This window comes from Raphanus sativus, chromosome 9, assembly GCF_000801105.2.
Source record: "Raphanus sativus cultivar WK10039 chromosome 9, ASM80110v3, whole genome shotgun sequence".
NCBI classification, from domain to species: Eukaryota; Viridiplantae; Streptophyta; class Magnoliopsida; order Brassicales; family Brassicaceae; genus Raphanus; species Raphanus sativus.
In genome coordinates this window covers 21089509-21109649 of record NC_079519.1, presented here as the reverse complement: position 1 = coordinate 21109649, position 20141 = coordinate 21089509, and the positions used below count along the sequence as shown (strand labels likewise).

General features: G+C 32.4%; 3 protein-coding genes and 1 long non-coding RNA gene across 11 annotated transcripts; 2 read left to right on the top strand and 2 right to left on the bottom strand.

The window, feature by feature from the left end:
* Positions 1 to 474: 474 nt before the first annotated feature.
* On the top strand, positions 475 to 3780 carry LOC108828477 (EH domain-containing protein 2). The gene is made up of 16 exons (XM_018602184.2): positions 475 to 675; positions 757 to 836; positions 971 to 1039; positions 1122 to 1179; positions 1253 to 1308; positions 1404 to 1446; positions 1533 to 1597; positions 1696 to 1806; positions 1916 to 2018; positions 2100 to 2149; positions 2208 to 2336; positions 2426 to 2677; positions 2770 to 2849; positions 2940 to 3066; positions 3153 to 3296; positions 3468 to 3780. Exons 1-16 carry the CDS (start codon positions 588 to 590, stop codon positions 3651 to 3653), a joined length of 1641 nt encoding a protein of 546 aa, XP_018457686.1. The 5' UTR covers positions 475 to 587; the 3' UTR covers positions 3654 to 3780.
* Positions 3781 to 9723: 5943 nt separating this feature from the next.
* On the bottom strand, positions 9724 to 11863 carry LOC130499883 (uncharacterized). 6 transcript variants are annotated; one of them, XR_008938738.1, is made up of 5 exons: positions 11379 to 11863; positions 11234 to 11305; positions 10803 to 10920; positions 10235 to 10670; positions 9724 to 10155 (listed from the first exon to the last, which is right to left on the bottom strand). It is a non-coding gene; the product is annotated as an uncharacterized LOC130499883 (long non-coding RNA). The 6 variants fall into 6 exon arrangements; XR_008938737.1 differs by having other exon boundaries at positions 10803 to 10910; XR_008938736.1 differs by having other exon boundaries at positions 11234 to 11270; positions 11379 to 11862.
* A 1719-nt stretch (positions 11864 to 13582) lies between these two features.
* On the top strand, positions 13583 to 15155 carry LOC108823865 (short-chain dehydrogenase/reductase SDRA). The gene is made up of 6 exons (XM_018597157.2): positions 13583 to 13800; positions 14010 to 14126; positions 14258 to 14392; positions 14482 to 14607; positions 14688 to 14789; positions 14871 to 15155. Exons 1-6 carry the CDS (start codon positions 13663 to 13665, stop codon positions 15018 to 15020), a joined length of 768 nt encoding a protein of 255 aa, XP_018452659.1. The 5' UTR covers positions 13583 to 13662; the 3' UTR covers positions 15021 to 15155.
* Positions 15156 to 15165: 10 nt separating this feature from the next.
* LOC108823864 (helicase SEN1-like) lies at positions 15166 to 18397 on the bottom strand. Of its 3 annotated transcripts, none has more exons than XM_018597156.2 (5): positions 17801 to 18397; positions 16999 to 17547; positions 16381 to 16947; positions 15882 to 16206; positions 15166 to 15801 (listed from the first exon to the last, which is right to left on the bottom strand). In XM_018597156.2, the coding sequence occupies exons 1-5, from the start codon at positions 18395 to 18397 to the stop codon at positions 15314 to 15316; spliced, it is 2526 nt and encodes an 841-aa protein (XP_018452658.2). In that variant the 3' UTR covers positions 15166 to 15313. The 3 variants fall into 3 exon arrangements, with proteins under 3 accessions (XP_018452658.2, XP_056849586.1, XP_018452656.2); XM_056993606.1 differs by having other exon boundaries at positions 15882 to 16194; positions 16381 to 16961; positions 17016 to 17547; XM_018597154.2 differs by having other exon boundaries at positions 16381 to 17547.
* Positions 18398 to 20141: the final 1744 nt, after the last annotated feature.

Sequence of the window (20141 nt, the reverse complement as noted above, 5' to 3'; positions counted from 1 at the left end):
TTGCTAAAACTATTTACATATAAGAACAAAGGGAGTATTTTCTTAGAAATTTAGTTTTAATATTTGTGTTTTTAGTCGTATTTATATTTTTCTTTGTATAATATTTTTAATTTGATTAAAATGAAGTTTTAATAATCGTACTAAAATAGTTTGATCATACCGTACGTATATAAAACATTTAACCGAATAGAAACAGCTGGCGCTTTTATTCAAGTTTTCAAAATCAAATGACGAAGATGACACCTGGAGACTTTTCTAATATCAAATCACAGCCGTCTATTTCCGTGCTCGTCTGCTGGGACAAACAAATCTCCTTCATCAGCAAATATATACAACTTCATGTTGTTTTGAACCAAAACATGTACACATCGTGTCGTCCACCTAATGAACAAGGTAAAAACGACGTCGTCTTGACGAATAACGTTCCCCTCGACAAGCGCCAAACCAGTTAAAATCCCCCTTTTGGAAAATATCCTCTCCTCTCCTCAACACTCTCCTTCCTCTCTTTTTGTCTCTCTCTCTCTACCAACTACGCAGCAGTCTCCATTTCAAATTTCAAAAACAAACCTCTCATCATCTTCTCTTTGATGGAGACGTCGTTGGCGATCCCGATCGGTACTTGTTTGAAAGAGCACCAGAAGATCTACAAGGAATGGTTCAACATCGCCGATTCAGGTTTGAGTTCGATTTCGCTAGCCTCTCTTTATAAATGATACCGTTATGATTTTTTCTTGGTTTCGATTCTATGAAGTTCAGATGGAGATGGTCGTGTTTCTGGGAACGATGCTACCAAGTTCTTCGCCATGTCAAAGCTTTCTCGCCAGGAACTCAAACAGGTTTATTTATATTCATTACGAATCGAATACTATTCTACTTTGGGTTTAAGATTGATTTTGCTGATCTCGTGAATCGATGGCGGTTTTAAGTGGATTTGATTGGAATCAATTGTGTTTTTTCTTTCGTTTAAAAGGTTTGGGCAGTTGCGGATTCGAAGAGGCAGGGGTTTCTAGGTTTGACTGAGTTCATCACTGCGATGAAGGTATGTATGATTGTGTCAAATCAAATACATTATCTTTAATGAGTTGATTTGAATTAAACCTTTTGTGTTATTTAATGCTTAGCTCGTCACGTTGGCACAAGAAGGACATGAGATTACTTCAGATCTTCTGAAAGGTTCTGGTAAGTGAACAGTGTTGAAATCAAGTGAGAGCTATAAGAGAGTAGAATCATATGTGTATCCTTGTTACTGTAGTTGACATGAAGAGTGTGGAACTTCCAGTGTTGGAAGGATTGGAGAATGTGGTATCTGTAAGGAACCTCTGCTTCATTTTTGTTTTCTAAATTCTTCACGTGATTTAGTTTTCCTTTTTTTGAATAATTATCATTACATGTTTGCTTTACAGAAGCAGAAAGCATCAAAAGCATATGCAGATGATGAAAACAGTGGTAAAACTTTGTTGCAATATTTTCATTCATGACTGTTTTTGTTTTGGTTATGTGAAAGTTATTGATTTGCTCGTTAAAACTTGCAGTGGTTACTCAGCTACAAGCCGTCACCGCAAAAGCTCCCTGGTTCAAATCTAAAGCTATTATAAAGGTTTGCTACCACTTGGTTTATTGCTGCAAATGTCAATCTTTTAATAATAGGGTCGTGTGGTCGGTCTAACAAGTAATCTGTAATTTTTTCATGTGCAGCCTCAAGTTAATGTGGTGACAATCGTTGATGGCTTGAAAAGATTGTACGCTGAGAAGCTAAAGCCTTTGGAAGTCACATATCGTTTCAATGATTTTGAATCTCCGGTGCTGGTGAGTGAACTTATATCCGTTGTGGGGGGGCTTTGTTTTATCTCGTTTTTTCAGTTAAGAGTTACAGCACTTATATACTATGTAACACTTGTTCTTTTAATATATGCAGACTAATAGTGATTTTGATGCCAAACCCATGGTCATGCTTTTGGGTCAATATTCCACCGGGAAGACGACATTCATAAAACACTTGCTGGGATGTGAATATCCAGGTAATATGCTCCGTTTCCTAGCAATATATAAATATTTTCAATCACCACTATCTGATCTCACCCCTGTCTGCTTGTTATCAGGAGCTCACATTGGTCCAGAGCCAACAACAGATAGATTTGTGGTTGCAATGGTATGTCAACAGATAGATTCATTTTAGATATGAATCTTATGAATTAATTTTCTTACAGAGCGGACCAGATGAGAGAACCATACCTGGAAATACCATGGCTGTTCAAGCTGACATGCCATTTAACGGGTTAACAAGTTTTGGAGGTGCTTTCCTATCAAAGTTTGAGTGTTCCCAGATGCCTCATCCTGTGAGTATTTAACCATCTCCTTACTTTCTATCTCTTTTTGATCGCATCTTCTGTTGGTTTAAATGAGTTTTATTTTTCTGCGTGCGTAGCTTTTGGACCAGATCACTCTTGTAGACACACCCGGAGTTCTTTCAGGAGAGAAACAGAGGATGCAGAGAAGCTATGACTTCACCGGTGTTATATCATGGTTTGCATCTAAGTGTGACATGATTCTGCTTCTTTTCGATCCCCACAAGCTCGACATCAGCGATGAATTCAAGCGCGTCATAACATCTCTACGTGGTAACGAAGACAAGATACGTGTAGTCTTAAACAAAGCTGACCAAGTTGATACTCAGCAAGTAAATCCTCGTTTCCTTACCATTCATTTATTGCATACGTAAACTTTAATTTCTATTCGTTGTTGAGCTGATCCAAAAACTTTGTTTAACAGCTAATGAGGGTATATGGAGCTTTGATGTGGTCTCTAGGTAAAGTTCTGAACACACCGGAGGTCGTACGTGTCTATATTGGGTAATGCTTTTGGATACAACCTGAATCGTTTGTTTGATTTTATTTGGCTATATACTAAACTCATTTGCTATTTGCTTTTAACGTGTGCAGATCCTTCAATGATAAACCCATAAACGAAGCTGTTGTTGGACCAATCGGTAAAGAATTGTTCGAGAAAGAGCAAAACGACCTCATCACAGACTTAATGACCATACCTAAGAAAGCATGTGACAGAAAGGTATGATTTACAAACAAAGATTTCCAATACGAAACATGGACAAGTTTTATTTTGCAGATTAATGAATTGTTCTTTTATTCTTTCAGATTAACGAGTTTGTGAAGAGAGCTCGAGCTGCGAAAATCAATGCCTACATAATGAGTCATCTGAAGAAAGAAATGCCATCAATGATGGGAAAGTCCAAAGCTCAGCAACGTCTCATGGACAATCTTCAACAAGAATTTGAAAAGGTTAGTACCATCTAATACTCAATCTTAAGAATAATTGTAGTAGATGTTGCTTAACTTGTGTAGAAAGTGGAGTCAAAATATCGTTTTAAGTTTTAAAATATTTTTTTCAGTATTGATTTCAGATATGAAAATCTGTAAGTTAATGAACATGAATTTAAAAATATTAAACAGGTGCAACAAGAGTATCATTTCCCAGCAGGAGATTTTCCAAGTGTGGAGCATTTCAGAGAAGTATTGGGTGGATATAACATTGACAAGTTTGAGAAATTGAAGCCTAAGATGATTCAAGCAGTTGATGATATGCTTGGCTACGATATTCCAGATCTTTTGAAGAAATTCAGAAATCCATATGAATGAAATCATAAATGGCACCTAAAATTTGTATGGAATTTGAGAGTTCATGAATCTCTAGATCATGTTATGTGTTTGAATTGATGCTCGCTTTTTCTGAATATTAATATATCCCCTTATTATTAATCAAAAAGCAATTTAAAATAATGACCTTCAATGAATAAACTTATTACAATGTTGCCATTTTGATGACATGTTATGCTCTCATGCACCTTCAGTCTTGAGATAGAACTACTCTAAAAAGGCTAAATTTATTACATCAAATGCCATTGGTACTACTAATATTTAGTGCATTGTATTTTATATCATTTATCATGGGAATTGAATCTTAATATAGCGTATGTTATACCTTTTACGTGGATTGACATATTAGAAGTATCTGCATATACAAAAAATCAGTATGATAGCTATAGGAAAATGGAAAAATATCTCTGATATATTAACATGTTATATGCTACAGAATTTTATATGTATCTTTTTATATTTACGCTTCAGTGTATAATTTAGTAAGGTATTAGGAATCCTCTTCTCTCTAAACTATAAGTCCTAAAATGTAATTTTTTCCACGAAAACGATCTTATTGTATATCCCTCAAATGGGAGTTTAGACAACTTACATGAATATAACAAATTCGTTAGTATCATAACTATAGCTAAAAGTTTTATTTTTTTGTCCTTACATAAACATGTTTTTAAAAGGTTATCGATCTTCAGCTGTCAAACTTTTGAACCAGAATGTGAATGAATTTTGTTACACATAATAGATATAAACGTGTAAATCTGGCTTATCCTATATATTAACAGATATATAATATTGTATATATTAATATTAACATTATATTGTATATTGTATATAAATTTATTGATATTGATTTAAATATTTGAAGGCTATTGTTCTTGCAGAACCCTTTCCCAGTTTTGTGACGACATACAATTTGATTCGAAAATTGTATGATTGATTCAAAAATATTATTTGGGGTTCATATGAGTTAATGTAATTTTTAAACTGTTTTCTATAAATTGTTTTTATCATTAAAGACTATTAGTCAATCTTTCTGATTCCTAATATTAAGCTGTCATGATCAGTGCTGCAATTATGATTGATTGTAGCGTTTTTTTTTAAAACAAGATTGATTGTAGCTTTTTGTTTCCTAATCCACGTTATTTTTTTATTCAGACTTAGATATTAAATCACACAAAACTTAATTCACAAGTTTAATCTTTAAAACATTTAATAATTAGTCCAAGATTGACGCTAATTAACACTATTCACGCAAAGTAATTTCGTATTCAAAAGAAAGCAAATATGACATAAACTGATTTAGTGGTCAATCACATTATAAACTGATTTCGTATTCCCTTAAATTGTATATGCAAATTTATTGTTTAAGCAACTGCTTTACTAGATATACACATATGTGGGAGGAGACCCATATATCACTCAGCTTTTATCGTTTTCATATACTTTATTTTTCAAAATGGCCAAACTTTATTTCGTTTCTTAAAAAGTTGTCTAAACATTTTTCTGAAAAAAAAATTTCCAATTTTTTAATCATATTACCGGCTTCATATATTTAAGTGACCCATTTTGAAAAAAAATTGATAGATTCGTTTATACTTAAATGAACCCAAATCCATACTAATATAATTTTATACAATCTTGTCCTGGTGTCCACCTACAATTTGTCTACAAAAGATATGATATTATATTTTCTAATTCGTAATGTATGTTTTTGCGTTATCTTTTTTATTCTTACGTTACTTTACGTCTGCATACAATATATATTGATAAATATGTTATTTTAATAATGATATATTAAATTCATCCCGTATCTACTTATAGATTTTATTGTATATAAATTAAAATATGCTGTACTTTTGTTAAAAAAATTGTGTTTTTTATTTTTTGTTCAAAAAAATTTAAAATATAATGTACATTTAAATATTAAATATTTCTCTCACTCCGCGCAAGGCGCGGGTCATATCCTAATTGACTTAGTATTTTTATCTTTTTGCATCTTCTATTCTATTCGTCGAGTCTTTGAGCCACTAAAAAATAGGTTTAACATGTCCATGTCAATGAAGATTTAGCTGTAAATATCTGAATTTGTTGAATGATATAAGTTTCTGAGTATATCAAGTAAAAAGTGTAGCTAACATTTTTGTGCCTTTTCCAATGTAGTTTATAAATATATTGTTAATCTTCTATGTAACTAATTTTACACCATAATCAATACCATTAAATAAGAATCATTCTCAAATTATGCCTTTAATGAATGTTTTAAATTTTCCAAAAAAGTCCTTAATGATATGAACAAACTAAAAAATTCATTAATGGCATTAGTGTCTTTCGATTTTGTGGGCCTATTTCAACATTTAGATGGGCTTGCTAACTAATTAAATGGGTTATGTTTTTATATAATCAAATTCGAATTCCATAAACTTTTTAATATCAATACCACACAAATTAAAGTCTGCAATAATTTTAATAAGTTGATATTAGAGATTGAAATTTTGTAACTACACGAGGATAATACTTAATCAAAAATATTATTGGCCAATTTATATGTTTAGCAATATTTTATATAAATTATAAATCTTTAAAATTATATAATAGTCCAAGTAAGTATTTCGGATAAAACCAATGTTTTGAAAACCGATCTGGACACTGAACCGGACGATTTACCGGATTACTGGTCATTGAGTCGACCGCAGGTAAACCGCGGGTGAACCGCAGATTAATAAATGAATTAATTTTATTATATAATAATATATTAGCTAATAAAATAAAAAAATAAAAAATATATAAAACTAAAGTTACTACTTTCTAAATATTTTTAAAACATAAAATAATAGTTTGGATATGTATATATTTTATGTTTAATAAACATTTAGAATACTTAAAGTCGATGACAAAAAAAAAACATTTAGAATACTTAACTTAATTTTTTATATTTTTATTTTCATTTGGTATACGACTAAAAAAAATTATCTACTGGTTCAACCGGTGGTTCAACCGATACCGGGTTTTTGGTTTTAGTGGGTTTGAGTGGGTTTTTGCGGGTTTGAGCGGGTTTTTGCGGGTTTTTAAATTTTGGGTTTTTTACAAAACCCAACCCGAATTTATTTTCGGTCACCGGGTTTTCTGGTTCAACCGCCGGTCCGGGTCGGATTTCAAAACACTGGATAAAACCATTGTTTAACTTATTTACAAACATAAAATAGTTGTGACGTATTTTAAATTTCGTCATACTGTACACACTATAACAAACCCGCATAATTGAGTCTTGATCATGTCACAGTTTATATAATTAAAACGAAGAATTATCACTCTTTATATTGAAAAAACAACAAAAAAATACCTGCCCTTTTAAGGGCGGGTCGGAATATAGTTTACACTTAAATTTGGTCATAGGAAAATAATAAAAAAAAAATGATCGTTCAAACACACATAAAATTGGACTGATATAAAATCTCTCTAATTAGGAAAAGTTCCTTAAAAATACACTAACTAATTTATATTTGCTAATAAAATACACAAACTATTTTGGATCCTCGTTTAATACACGAACTAATTATCATTGTCTATTAAATACACAAATTTTTGAAATTCGCAGATTCTACACATCGTTTTAAACGCCGTTAATTATAATTAACGAAAGTAATGATGGCATTATTGCTTAATTAAACACGTTTTAAATTGTAAAGATAAAGTTTCTTAAAAATACACGAACTAATTTCATTTGCTAATAAAATACACGAACTATTTTGGATTTCCGTTTAATACACGAATAATGTTTATTTTCTGTTAAATACACAAACTTTTAAAATTTCCAGATTTTAGACAATATCAACTATGTTTAATATTATTTAGATGCTGTCAACTATGTTTTACAAAAGTGAAGACGATGTTAGTGTTTAATTAAACGTGTGGTTAAAATGAAAAAAAAAATCTTTAAAAAAATCCTCTCTATAGATTATTAGCTTTCTTCTCTATTATACACTTCCATCGTATAATTCCTTTATGATAAATTTCAAATGTATTTACCATTGTAAAAAGAATATACGTACAACATAATTGATAACACTAAACTTATTTATCATAGTGTAAATTAACCTTGATTGAATCATTATCACTAGATTCAAAGCGAAGAATAAGAATTAGAAATACATAAAAGTAAACTAATTCCAAAATCAGTAGCTCGTTTAAAAAAAGACCTGGTTTTCTTCGTTCTTTTCAAGACATGGAAATAGACTCTACTTCGAAGCGATATAAAGGAAAATCAAAGCAAAGAAGACAAAAAATTTGGACAATAAAAATCGGTTAAAACCGATTAGGATGCCAAACTCGTATTGAAACTAATTTGAATTAGAGCTCATTTGATTTGTGAGGTTTTGGTTGAGGGTGAGCGTGCTTTTCACGTTTAACCACATGTTTAATTAAAACTATTGTCATATTCTGTTAAACATAGTCGATGTCATCTAAATCGATGAAAAAATCTAGAATTTTCAAAAGTTTATGTATTTAATGAAAAGTAAATATTAGTTCGTGTATTAAACGTGGATCCAAAATAGTTCGTGTATTTTATTAGCATATGAAATTAGTTTGTGTATTTTATTAGAAAATAAAATTAGTTCGTGTATTTTTAAGAAATTTTATTTTTACAATTTAAAATGTGTTTAATTAAGCAATAACACTGTCATCATTTCCGTTAAGTATAATTAACGGCATCTAAAAGTTGTGTAAAATCTGCGAATTTCAAAATTTTGTGTATTTAACAGGCAATAAAAATTAGTTTGTGTATTAAACGGGGATCCAAAATATTTTGTGTATTTTATTACGAAATAGAAATTAGTCTGTGTATTTTTAAAAAAAAATCCCCTCTAATTTTTATGACCGCAGCTAAATGTATAAGAATATCTCCAGCTCACTTATATTATATTTGCTTCTAAATATTATTCTAGAAGACACTATTTTCCAAATTATTATTTTTTCTGAAACTATTTTCCAAATTACCTCCATTTATTACTATATAATGCAAACTATTATATTTTACCTTAATATTTAGGGAAGGAAATAATGTTGATATATAATTTTTTTTTGAGAAAGAAATAACATTGTATTTACATTTAAAAGGATACAATTACAACCAAGAGATTTGTTTCTGTATTTTGAAATTTTATGTAGAACCTCTATAAATTAATAGTGTTGAAACTTTGAAATTTTATTTATTTATAAAAGAAATTTTTATTTAGATTTTTTTATTTTAGTATAAAAGAATATTTTATTTTAGTGTATAGACAATAATTGTTATTTTCTAAAATTTGATATTATATTAATTGTATTATATTATTTTGTATATATAATATATATTTCATAGAATTTAAATATGATTTTAGATGTAATATTATTAAATCTCAATAAAATATAAGAAGTGTTAAGAAAATATAAAGATAATTTCACTGTGAATATAAAATAAATAATATAATAATAGGGTTTTACTTATTTGTAAAAAAATAATGATAGGTTTTTACTTATATAAAACTAGGGTAAACCCGCCCTACGGGCGGGCGAATGAATAAATTAATAGTAAAATTCTATTCTAGTGTTAGATTTATTTTAACTAAAAGTATCATTGACATTAATAAATTTCTCACAACAATTTTAACTATTTATTGACCATACATTTGTAAAATATATATTTTTTTCTCTCAGTGTCTATTCTAGATTAACTATTACAATAAGTCAATAAATTTTCTTAAAATTACAGTAATTTAGAGTGAGTAGAGTAAAATTATTTTCGCTCTCAGTTATTTTGTTGGTCTGTAAAGCTAGGTTTTAGTATACAATGCGAGTTAATTTGCTTTGACTTGGCGAAGAAGTATTTGTGACATATTTGATAGGCAGAGTACAATCGTCATGTTTTTTCGTTTAGATTCTTTCATATTCTGACATGTATGTATGAGTCTTGAATATCATAACTTTTATCTTTATAAAATGAGAGACAATAATTGGCAAATATCATTCTTTACTCGATAAGAAGGTGAAGGTAGCTTTCCAGGGAAGATGTAAACAATAATTGGCCAACATAAATAACCTTTTTCCCGTCTGAAGCTTAAAACTCTTTCCCACAAACATAGTTATTTAAACGATACACACCCTAGATTCTTGTACAATTGTACTCAAGATCAAACAACAGAGAAAAGGTTGACAACTTTTCATAATGATTTGCTGTCACATGTTACTACTATCATCAAGCCAAGAATCTTTTAGACTTTCTAAGCTAATTTCTACAAATAGAAAACACACAAGAACTACGGTAAGCAAAAAGCTCACCATTTAGAACCTCAAATCGAAGGATCAGGAGAGAGCAAGACCTCAACTGGAAGGATCAGGAGAGAGCAAGCCATGAGAGCCAAGTCTGTGTTTGGAGCAGAATACGGACTACTCTTCAGCTTCCTCTGTTTCTTTTGAGAGCACGCATATTCTTGACCAATGACCACTACACCTGAAGAGTTTACTAACATCAGTATGATAAGTATTATAAACTATGCAATCTTCTTGCTCTCAAGGTTAATAAATCTTACCCCTCCCGAAGGATCCTAAACCAAGAACAGCGACCACAGATCAAGGGAGGATTTTGTTGGTGTCTTTAATATGCAAGAAGGGTCGATTCTGTTTTACAGCTTTTGTTGTGTCAAGGATCACAATCCGCCTGTCTACTGTTATCAAAATAACAAAACTCATCAAGATGACGCAACATAAACAGCTCGGAGAGTTGATGATGCAGTACTACACCAGGAAATTCACAATTATTCATCATACATTCCCCACCTAACATTAGAAAGCTATATATTCAAAAGAACATTATTGTGTGAAAGGATTTAGACGATACTGAACTTACGAACAAAGCTTGCTAGGCTTAGAAAAAAAAAGAGATTTGATACCTGTCCGTTTAGTTCTAATAAACCTTTGGCAGGTTCTTTTTTAGAAGAGAATGTGACATAAGCAAACCCTTTTGGCCTTCATTTGACATCGTCCATTACAACATCCATTGAAGCGACCAAAAATTTGAAGAGGACAAAAGAGATGTGTAAATGCCGCTGCGTCAAGAAATTCCGAACTAAAACTGGTATTGAGATTTAAGAGGCTGACCTCCAAGCACTTGGCCATATTGAGATTTAAGAGATTGAGCTCCAAGCACTTGGCCGTATTGTGAAAATGCTAGGGTTGATGTCTCTTCTGTGCTTGAGAAATATAAGCCTGCAACGAACTGAGCATTCAATTTTATTGAGAACAGAATCGCTGAAACTCACATAAGAAGATCGCTCATGAGATACTGCCCTAAAATAAAAGACGATCCTTTTACATAAGCGGCAAATTCACACATACAGACACAGCATAAAACAGAACCAAATCAAAATAGTTGTCATAGAAAATGTGAAACACAGAAAATAACTGAAACTCATAAGAAAAAAAATGCTTTTAGATCTGAAAGTTCGAAACTTCAAGATTGGTCAAACTTAGACAGAATCTAAGCAAATTCATATTTTCGTTAGCTGTACAGTAAAATCTATCTGACTTACCTGGTCGTTCTAACACCATTGTTGCCATCTCCACCACCTACGTATCCCCATTTCACAGTGAAGAAACCCCAACTGCTCATCTTAAACATCAACTCGAATTTCTCAATCTAGCTTAAAATGCAAACTGATCGAAACAGAATCTCACTATATATGAAGAATAGATCATATTTTCCTCCACTAAGAGAAGAAGAGAACTAATCGGTCAGAGGAGCGGTGATGATTGACGGTGAATGCGAAGAAGGAAAATGGCGACTATGAAGGTGCCTGCAAACATGGACAAATAGAAACGAAATCAACAAACAAACAAAAAAAGTTTGATTAAAAATTCACCAAGATCATATCAACCCAAATGAAAAACTTTGCTCTCAGAAAAAGTTTATTTCGTGATAAGATGGTTTTTCGAGAGGAAGAATGTTTATCTTTTTATACTTGCTGATACACCGCCTAGCTGAAATACGCGCATTCAAGGCTATTTAACACGGATAATTCGTAACAGGAACCGTTTCGGTGATGGAAGTAAAGATCAGACGTTGTGATAGAACGAAAAGAGGAGATGAGCCTAAAAGTCGATGAGACGGCAAAAAGAGAGGATTAGGGTGGACCCCTATTGGGCTGTCAAGATGGTATCTTCATCTAAACATGAGGTCATAGCAATAAAAAAGCCCGCACCGATTCGAAAATAAATGACTCGATTTAATGAAACGCAGCACTTTGGCAACGTGGACAGGTGTCGCGTCCAAGATACTTGATTTGATGACGTGGATGAACAGGAGAGAAGGAACATTTTTTTATATATATAGATATGTATACACATAAATTATTTATTTGTAACTAGGTGTTTTCCTGTACCATGTGCAGTAAAAGAATTTTAAAATATTTTTTAGTAGATAAATATAATTATATTTATTTTTTTATTAATATTATAAATTTTTCTTTTTTTTATCAATATTTTAATATAAATTTGATTTAACTGAACATTAAAATTAAGATAAAAACAATTTTGTTTATCTTGAATTATATTTAAGAATGTGCATGTATATATTTAAAATTATAATCTTAGTTAGATTTTTCTATTTATTTATTTTAATTAAATATATTAAATAAATATGTAAAATTGCATCATTGTCAAAAATTAAAATTAAACAATATTTATAAAATTTGTAGATATATATAAGAAACTAATGATTTTACGATTTAATTTGATTTTATAATTTAATTTTTATAATTTTCTAAAAATATGTATATATAAATCTGTAGATATATATAAGAAACAATATTTTTAATTTAAATGATATTTCGAAATTTGATCATGTAGGTAATGCCATGGTTGTTGCTTAAGATTCCGCAGGCTGACGCTGATCTAATAGGATAAAGAAAAATAATCTATGGGTGTCATGGTATTTATAGTAGGTTTGGACACGGATCAGATATCCGAGATTTAAAGGTATTTGTAATTTGCTTCGAATGTTACAAATATCTAGTTTTCTGATTTGTTTTGCTTTGGAAAAATACGGATATTCGGAAAAACGGATATCCGAAAAATAAATAGATATTTGCGAATATTTGCGAATACTTATGTATATTTCATTTGTTTTTATTAATGAAAATAATCTTAAAAATCCGATACAAACTTGTTTTGTAAAATACTATTCTTTGCATGATATAAAAGATAAAAATTGAAAGAAGTAGTGAAACTAATGATATTACAATTTTTTAAAAAAACTTCAGAAAATTTAGAAAATTTTAGATAATAAAAATTTTATAATTATAAAAGTAAAATTATATAATATTTCGAAATTAAAAATTGTCATATTTGAATATATTTATTTTAGTGATGATTTATGAGTTATTACCATATTCTACAAAGTTTACCAAAAATATAAATCAATACTAAATGTAATATATGAGTTATTGCCATATTCTAAAAAGATTTCCAAAAATATATATCACCATTAAATGTAATTGTCCATGTCATATTTAACTATATGACATGTCATCAATTTTAATAGCCACGTCACAATTTTTTGTGTGAAAACGATTGTAGAGAAGACATGTGACAAATTACTTCTCAAATATAGACTAGGGGATTCTAACATTAATTTATAATTCTAGTGAGACTATATACTTTTTTCCCAAATTGAAATTCATTCATAATCGAAATACTAATATTCATACAAAAATTACCGGCAAAATATAATATCCCGAAAACAAAAACCTATTAGATTAAATATACGTTGTAAATTTGATGGTCTAGTTAGCATAAGTAGAAGCGGTCGCACAGTAAAAAACGCTAAACCAAAACGCGTTTGTTTTCCCTAAACGTTTAAAAACTGAAACGAACAATAGTAAACATCACACTCATCAATCATCATCGGCTAAGAGAGAGAAAGAAGGTAAAAAAGAAAAAAGAAAGAGAGAGAGAGAGAGAAATGGAGGGGAAGAAGATAGGGAGGAGATTGGAAGGAAAGGTGGCGATAGTAACGGCTTCGACGCAAGGGATCGGCTTCGGTATCATCGAGCGTTTCGGTCTCGAAGGCGCTTCCGTCGTCGTTTCTTCCCGCAAGCAGGTTTTTTGAATCTTCTCAAACATTCATCATATCTTAGCTTCTGTTCTGTATTTGATCTCCACGAGAAAAATTGATCCAATATTTAGCTGCTGTGTGTGATTGAATTGAAGAAAAGGCTCTGATTCTTGCTAGAGAAAGGGAGTTTTATCTTATTATTTTATTGACTAATAAAATTGTCAACCTTTGCTTTGACTAATAAAATTGTGCAGGCAAATGTTGAGGAAGCAGTAGAAAAACTCAAATCCAAAGGGATTGATGCTTATGGAATTGTCTGTCACGTTTCCAATGCTCAACATCGCCGTAATCTTGTCGAAAAGACTGTTCAGGTAAACACACATTTCTCTTAGCTTTTTTGCTACTTCTTGAAAAGCTCAAAACTGTTAAAAGAGGCTGAACATTACCATGTCTTTAATCTACTTGGAGAGATTACAGTGTTGTCTTTTCTTTTTGATTTCAGAAATATGGAAAGATAGATATCCTTGTCTGTAACGCCGCTGCTAATCCATCTACAGACCCAATCTTGTCCACCAAAGAAGCTGTCCTCGACAAGCTTTGGGAAATCAATGTCAAATCATCTATACTTCTCCTTCAGGTAAACCTTTCCCTTGCAATTAGTTTCTACAAACAATGATGATGCAGAACAAAGTTAAAAGTGTTGGCTTTTGTCTCTTATGTCGTCAGGATATGGCTCCTCACTTAGAGAAGGGCTCTTCTGTTATTTTCATAACTTCTATCGCTGGATTTCAACCACAAGGATCCATGGCTATGTATGGTGTCACTAAGACTGCTCTTCTCGGACTAACCAAGGTACTTACTGTATGTCTTTTTTGGTGGTACTATCAGTGTCTTCCATCTCATGACTCAACGAGGATAATGATGTTGAACAGGCTCTTGCTGCTGAGATGGGTCCGGACACACGTGTCAACGCGGTTGCTCCCGGTTTTGTGCCCACACACTTTGCTTCTTTCATCACCGGAAACTCCCAAGTGGTAAAATGATTGGAAAACTGTTAGATTTTGAAGTCATTATCGTATCTTGAGTGATGAATTTACACTTTGTTCTATGCTTAGAGGGAAAGCATCGAAGAGAAGACTCTGCTTAATAGGTTGGGAACAACAGGAGACATGGCTGCTGCTACGGCTTTCTTAGCATCTGATGATTCTTCTTACATCACCGGAGAAACTTTGGTCGTCGCTGGAGGAATGCCCTCAAGACTCTAAACCAAGTAATAGTCTAAGAAAAAACTAATTATAAATTTATAATGAAAGTCATTTTATTTTCGGTTTTCACGAAATAAGATTTTAAGAAAACAAAAGAAGTTCTAATAATATACAGTACCTTTGTTTGGTTCTTTATGCCAAAGCTTTCTCTTAGTGTTGGAATGCATCTATTATGTGAACATTAATCTTGCTTAACTACATTAGTTACTTGTTTAGCAAGCAAAAGATTCAGTTCCAATGTATTACACATCCTAGTTATCACAGTTCACAAACCCTAAAAAGATTTAAAAGAGCTACCAAGCATTCATTCTCCCTCTCCTCATCGAAAGAGATTGAAAACTCGAATACACGTCAGACATGTCAACCTTGAGCATAGCATCATTCATGGCATCTCTTAGATTCTTGTCATCAACAGCATCATAGAAACATCCACGTCTCTTTGACTCCCTTATGAGCTTTGTCCAAACAGAACCACTCATGGTTAGAGTCCTCTGGTTTCCAACCACCCACAAACAGTGCTTTGCACGAGTGAGTGCTACGTTAGCTCTTTGACGGTTACTGAGGAAACCTATTTTCCCATTACCGTTGCTTCTCACGGTTGATATGATAATCACATCTTCTTCTCCTCCTTGGAACCCGTCAACCGACCGAACATTCAAAGTGAAAAGGTGATCTGATACGGAGTTGTACTTATCTCCGACCCTCTCTTGAATTGCTCTAATCTGACCTTTATAAGGTGAAATAACCCCAACGCTCATCTTTGTCTTCGTCTCACTTGACGCTGTTTCAAAAAGAAAGAATACGTTACTGTTGATACTTGATGATATATATATGTAAATAAAATGATATGTATATATATACCTTTGAAAAGATTGGATATAATCTCAGAAATCACAGCGACTTCAACCATGTTCTTAGGACTATTCCCATCACCAAACTCTTCTTTCCCAAGTCCCACGTTGATAAACGAGAAAGAACCAAACATGTTCCCTTGAAGAAACCTCTTTTGATAGACACTTTCTTTAACAATGGCAGCATCAGAGATCTTCCCATCATAAAACTCCATGTTGGGGAAAAGACTAATAGAAGGATGCATACGGTACTGAACATCAAGCAAGTGTTTGTTGTGGCCAAGCAATACCAATCTCTCAAACAAGCTTCTCCCAAACTTAGCCTTCTCACATACCTACATTGATAGTAATATTCATAATACAATCATATGAAATGTTTTTTGTATAAAATAATTAGTGTTGTGTGAATGTAAACATAGTCATAAGTCTATATGTATATATTGCTTGGAATAAAAATTAAAAGTAAAATGTCTATATATATTGCTTGGAATAAAAATGAAAGAGAGTACCTCGCTTTGCACCATTGCTGGTAGCTGAAGCTCATCTCCTATTAGAACAACATGGCGCAGGCCCTGAAGTTGCAACGCAGCAACTGATTCACATTCTTTAAGTTGAGCTGCCTCGTCAACCACAAGCATTTCTATGGGTCCTGTCCTTTCAGCACTCATTTGAGAAGCACCCGAGGCAGTGCAGAAGATTATGCATGCATTTTGCAGGCAAAATCTCATTCCGTCCTCGGTTTCCAACAAGGTTGGAATCCTAAAACACTTTGGAAGTAAACGTAGAGGCTGGAGGCATTCAAATACGAACCTTCTAATCTCAAAGTCATGTCTGGATGAATTCTTCTTAAGGAAAGCCCTAGCATGATGAAGAGCTTGACGGGCTGAGATAATGTTCTTCACATCATTAGATGATATAAAAGACTTAGGCAGATGTGTGTACGTATCCACCATAAGATCCATCTTCTTAACCAATTCTTGGCTTAAGTTATGGAACTCTTTCTTTATAAACTCTCCAAATGTAAGAATCTTTTCTTTCTTCTTATCCAACTCATCTTGGCTAGATCCATAAAACATCTTCTTCACAAACTCTCCAAATGATTCGAGAATGCTTCTATTATCTTCAACTTTCTTCTTCCTTTCACTTGACAAGACATATGTCTTGTAGTTAGACTCGGCCTTCTCAAGAAAATCTATGACAGAACTCAAACTCAGTTCCCATCCAGTCAATGACACTGACAGTTTACTCAACTTACCGATCCGATGATCGAGAAACACATCGAGGAGATTATTGTTCTTGCTGTCTATCCCCATCCTGACTCGGTTTCCAGCTAAGACAATATTCCCTAACCCGTACGTAGAATGGTCTGATGAACAAGATTCCTTAATCAATGCCAAGAGCCTCGATGCAACTCCAACCACAGCAGTGTTTGTTGGAGCGCACACAACTGTTTTGCAACCTAAGTTGAGAAGGGCAAAGAGAAGAGTGGCGACCGTCTTTGTCTTGCCTGTACCAGGTGGTCCCCATATCAGTTTCACACTCGTCTTCTCACTAAAACTCCTTGTCTCCAAGCAACTCAAAATTGCAGATTCTTGAGATGAGTTTAAGTTCGTTGAACGTATTATATCCGTTACATTATTCCCCCAAGTCCTAGAAGAAGTAGAGTGCTCTGTATCCTAAATTACAAAAGATGAGTAAAAAAAAGAAGTTACAACATGTTATAAAATAGAGGCAAATGACTCACAATTAAAGATAAGAGTAAAAAAAAGGTAAAAAATATGTTATAAAAGGTGGCAAATGTTCGTTGTATTTTATAAATATAGTTCGAACTTTAATTTAAACTCAAGAAAAACTGAACAAAGAGATATATTTTATCAATATACCAAATAATAACTTGGTGTCCAAGACAATGTTATTTTTATTACATACCTCTGAATTAGCCTGAAGAACACTTTTGATGAGACTCAAGTTAGCACCTTCGTTGTGCAAAGCTTTCCAGATACGAGTGTTAGTTGTCAAAGTCATGAGAAAAACACCAGAGCCAAATGGAAACCTCTCATCAATGGATATGTATGAAGACGAGTGAACAGAGAAGTGTGTCTCATCTTCAACAGAGAACACATATGCAAGAACCAGTGGGTTCAAGTCATTAATGCTTCTTGGCCTTCCTGCTTCTGTGAGAGCTATGAGGTCTCCACATTTTGGCTCATACATTGCACTCTTTCCTCCAACATTCAGTGATATATTGAAATGATTTGATCTTCTACTAGTTTCTTTGATTCTTCTTGCCTCCAAGGATTGTATGTAGAAGACAGGCGCTTTCGACAAAGTTCCCAAGCTTGAGCACAACTCTGTTCGTGTTTCCTCTAGTAGATGAGGAACAAAGCAGTTGAGGTACTCGCCAACGGACCAGAACTTGTCTGGTATCGTCCTTATACGTTCCTTGAAGATGTCTTTGTTTAGAATCTTCTGGATTGACCAAGAGAAGACTTCATTAACTAGACTTTTGTTCTCTTCCCTCTCCATGTTTTAGAATCTTTCTGCGACATAATAACAAAAGAGAAACGTTAGTTATGTTCGTAGTTCGCAGTAGCAACACAAAGACGTAACTTGACTTACAAGGAAAACCAAATGATAAGAAGGAAGCAACTCTTTAAAAGTAACAAAGACAAACGACGATGAACAGTGCAAATCTTGCTTATCAGTCTACTTAATGTAAGACGAAGGTGAAAGGTTAAAGAGAATTGTGTAGTGTGATTTGTAGTTTCAACAATACTAAGAAAATATTGTAAATAGAATTTGATTTTCTTTAGATTTTCAACGATGGCATATGAAGCAGCCACGATGGCACTTTGCATGCATAAATAAATATTTTGGCATTTTACATTTTAACATTATTTCGTTTACTGTTAAATTTGAAACATCATTAGTGTTTCTTGATTTACGAGAAGCCGTAATTACCAAGGGAAGAAGAAAGGTCGAGAACTTTAAAGAATAAAGCATTCATGATGGGACACCATTTGTCTCTTCTAGTCGTCCTGGCTATATAAATCTATCACCATAGATCCTTGAATTAATTTATAATTATTCTAAGAAAATACTCTAGAATACCAAACAAAATATAACTCATCTATTATGAAAAGAGAAAACATGACCATATTAAAAAATATTCTTCTACTATCTATCATGTTCCATTCATGAAGGAAGCTGCATAGATTATTAGATAGTATTAAACTATCTGAGGAATTGGGTAACTGATTTGATTATAGGTTTATGTAAGCTCCATAGGTAATGAAATGATAAAACTTTAAATCACAAATGAGTGTTGCAGCATATATATTAGAAACAATTACATTTAGAGACAGTTTCATGTTTTTTATAACACTATGAGACAGTTTCTGCTATTAAAGCAGTTTCTTTTAACTAAACCCACTTTCTATCTATTTTCTAACTAAATGAGTTAACTAACCAGGAAGTTGACCAACTAAATTTTTAAAAGACTTTTGCGTCCTAACGTCTTTCTCTCTCCCTTTTTGATTTTATCCATATATTTTTTTTCTTCCTTTTTTTTCCAGAACTCATACAACATACCTTTCATATTTTCTGTTAGCATCACATCTATGTTCCTAAACAAATAATGAAAATAAGTTCTAATTTTTCTCCTCCTCTATATCCTCAGCTCTTCCGTCCAAGATGTTGTCGATCTTAGGTCTCGTCCACCGGTGGTCATTGTTTTTCGTCCCGTCTCGTCAACATTAGCTTCTCCACGTCTCAAGCCCATAACCGCTCCATCTCGGATCGTGCTTTTAAGATTAAATCCATGATTTAAGACTGAAAACTATCACATCTGGGTAAAAATACATCAAGAAATAAGTTGAAAATATAAAGAATCGTGAAAATAGACGAGATAGGCGGAGATTAGAGTTTTTGGACGACAATGACTAAGGAAGGAGATAATGTCATTTTCGTAATTATGCAACATTAATGAAATCGTGTGTACATTACACTCAAATTGTACATGTGTACACCCTTCCATGTACACTCCGAACTGAAGTTAATGTACGCACAATTTCATTAATGTTGCATATGTACATTAACTTCAGTTCCATGTACACCCCGAACTGAAGTTAATATACACATTTATATATATATATATATATATATATATATATATATATATATATATATACACATTTATACATTAACTATATATATATATATATGTACATTAACTTCAGTTCGGAGTGTACACGCAAGGGTGTACACATGT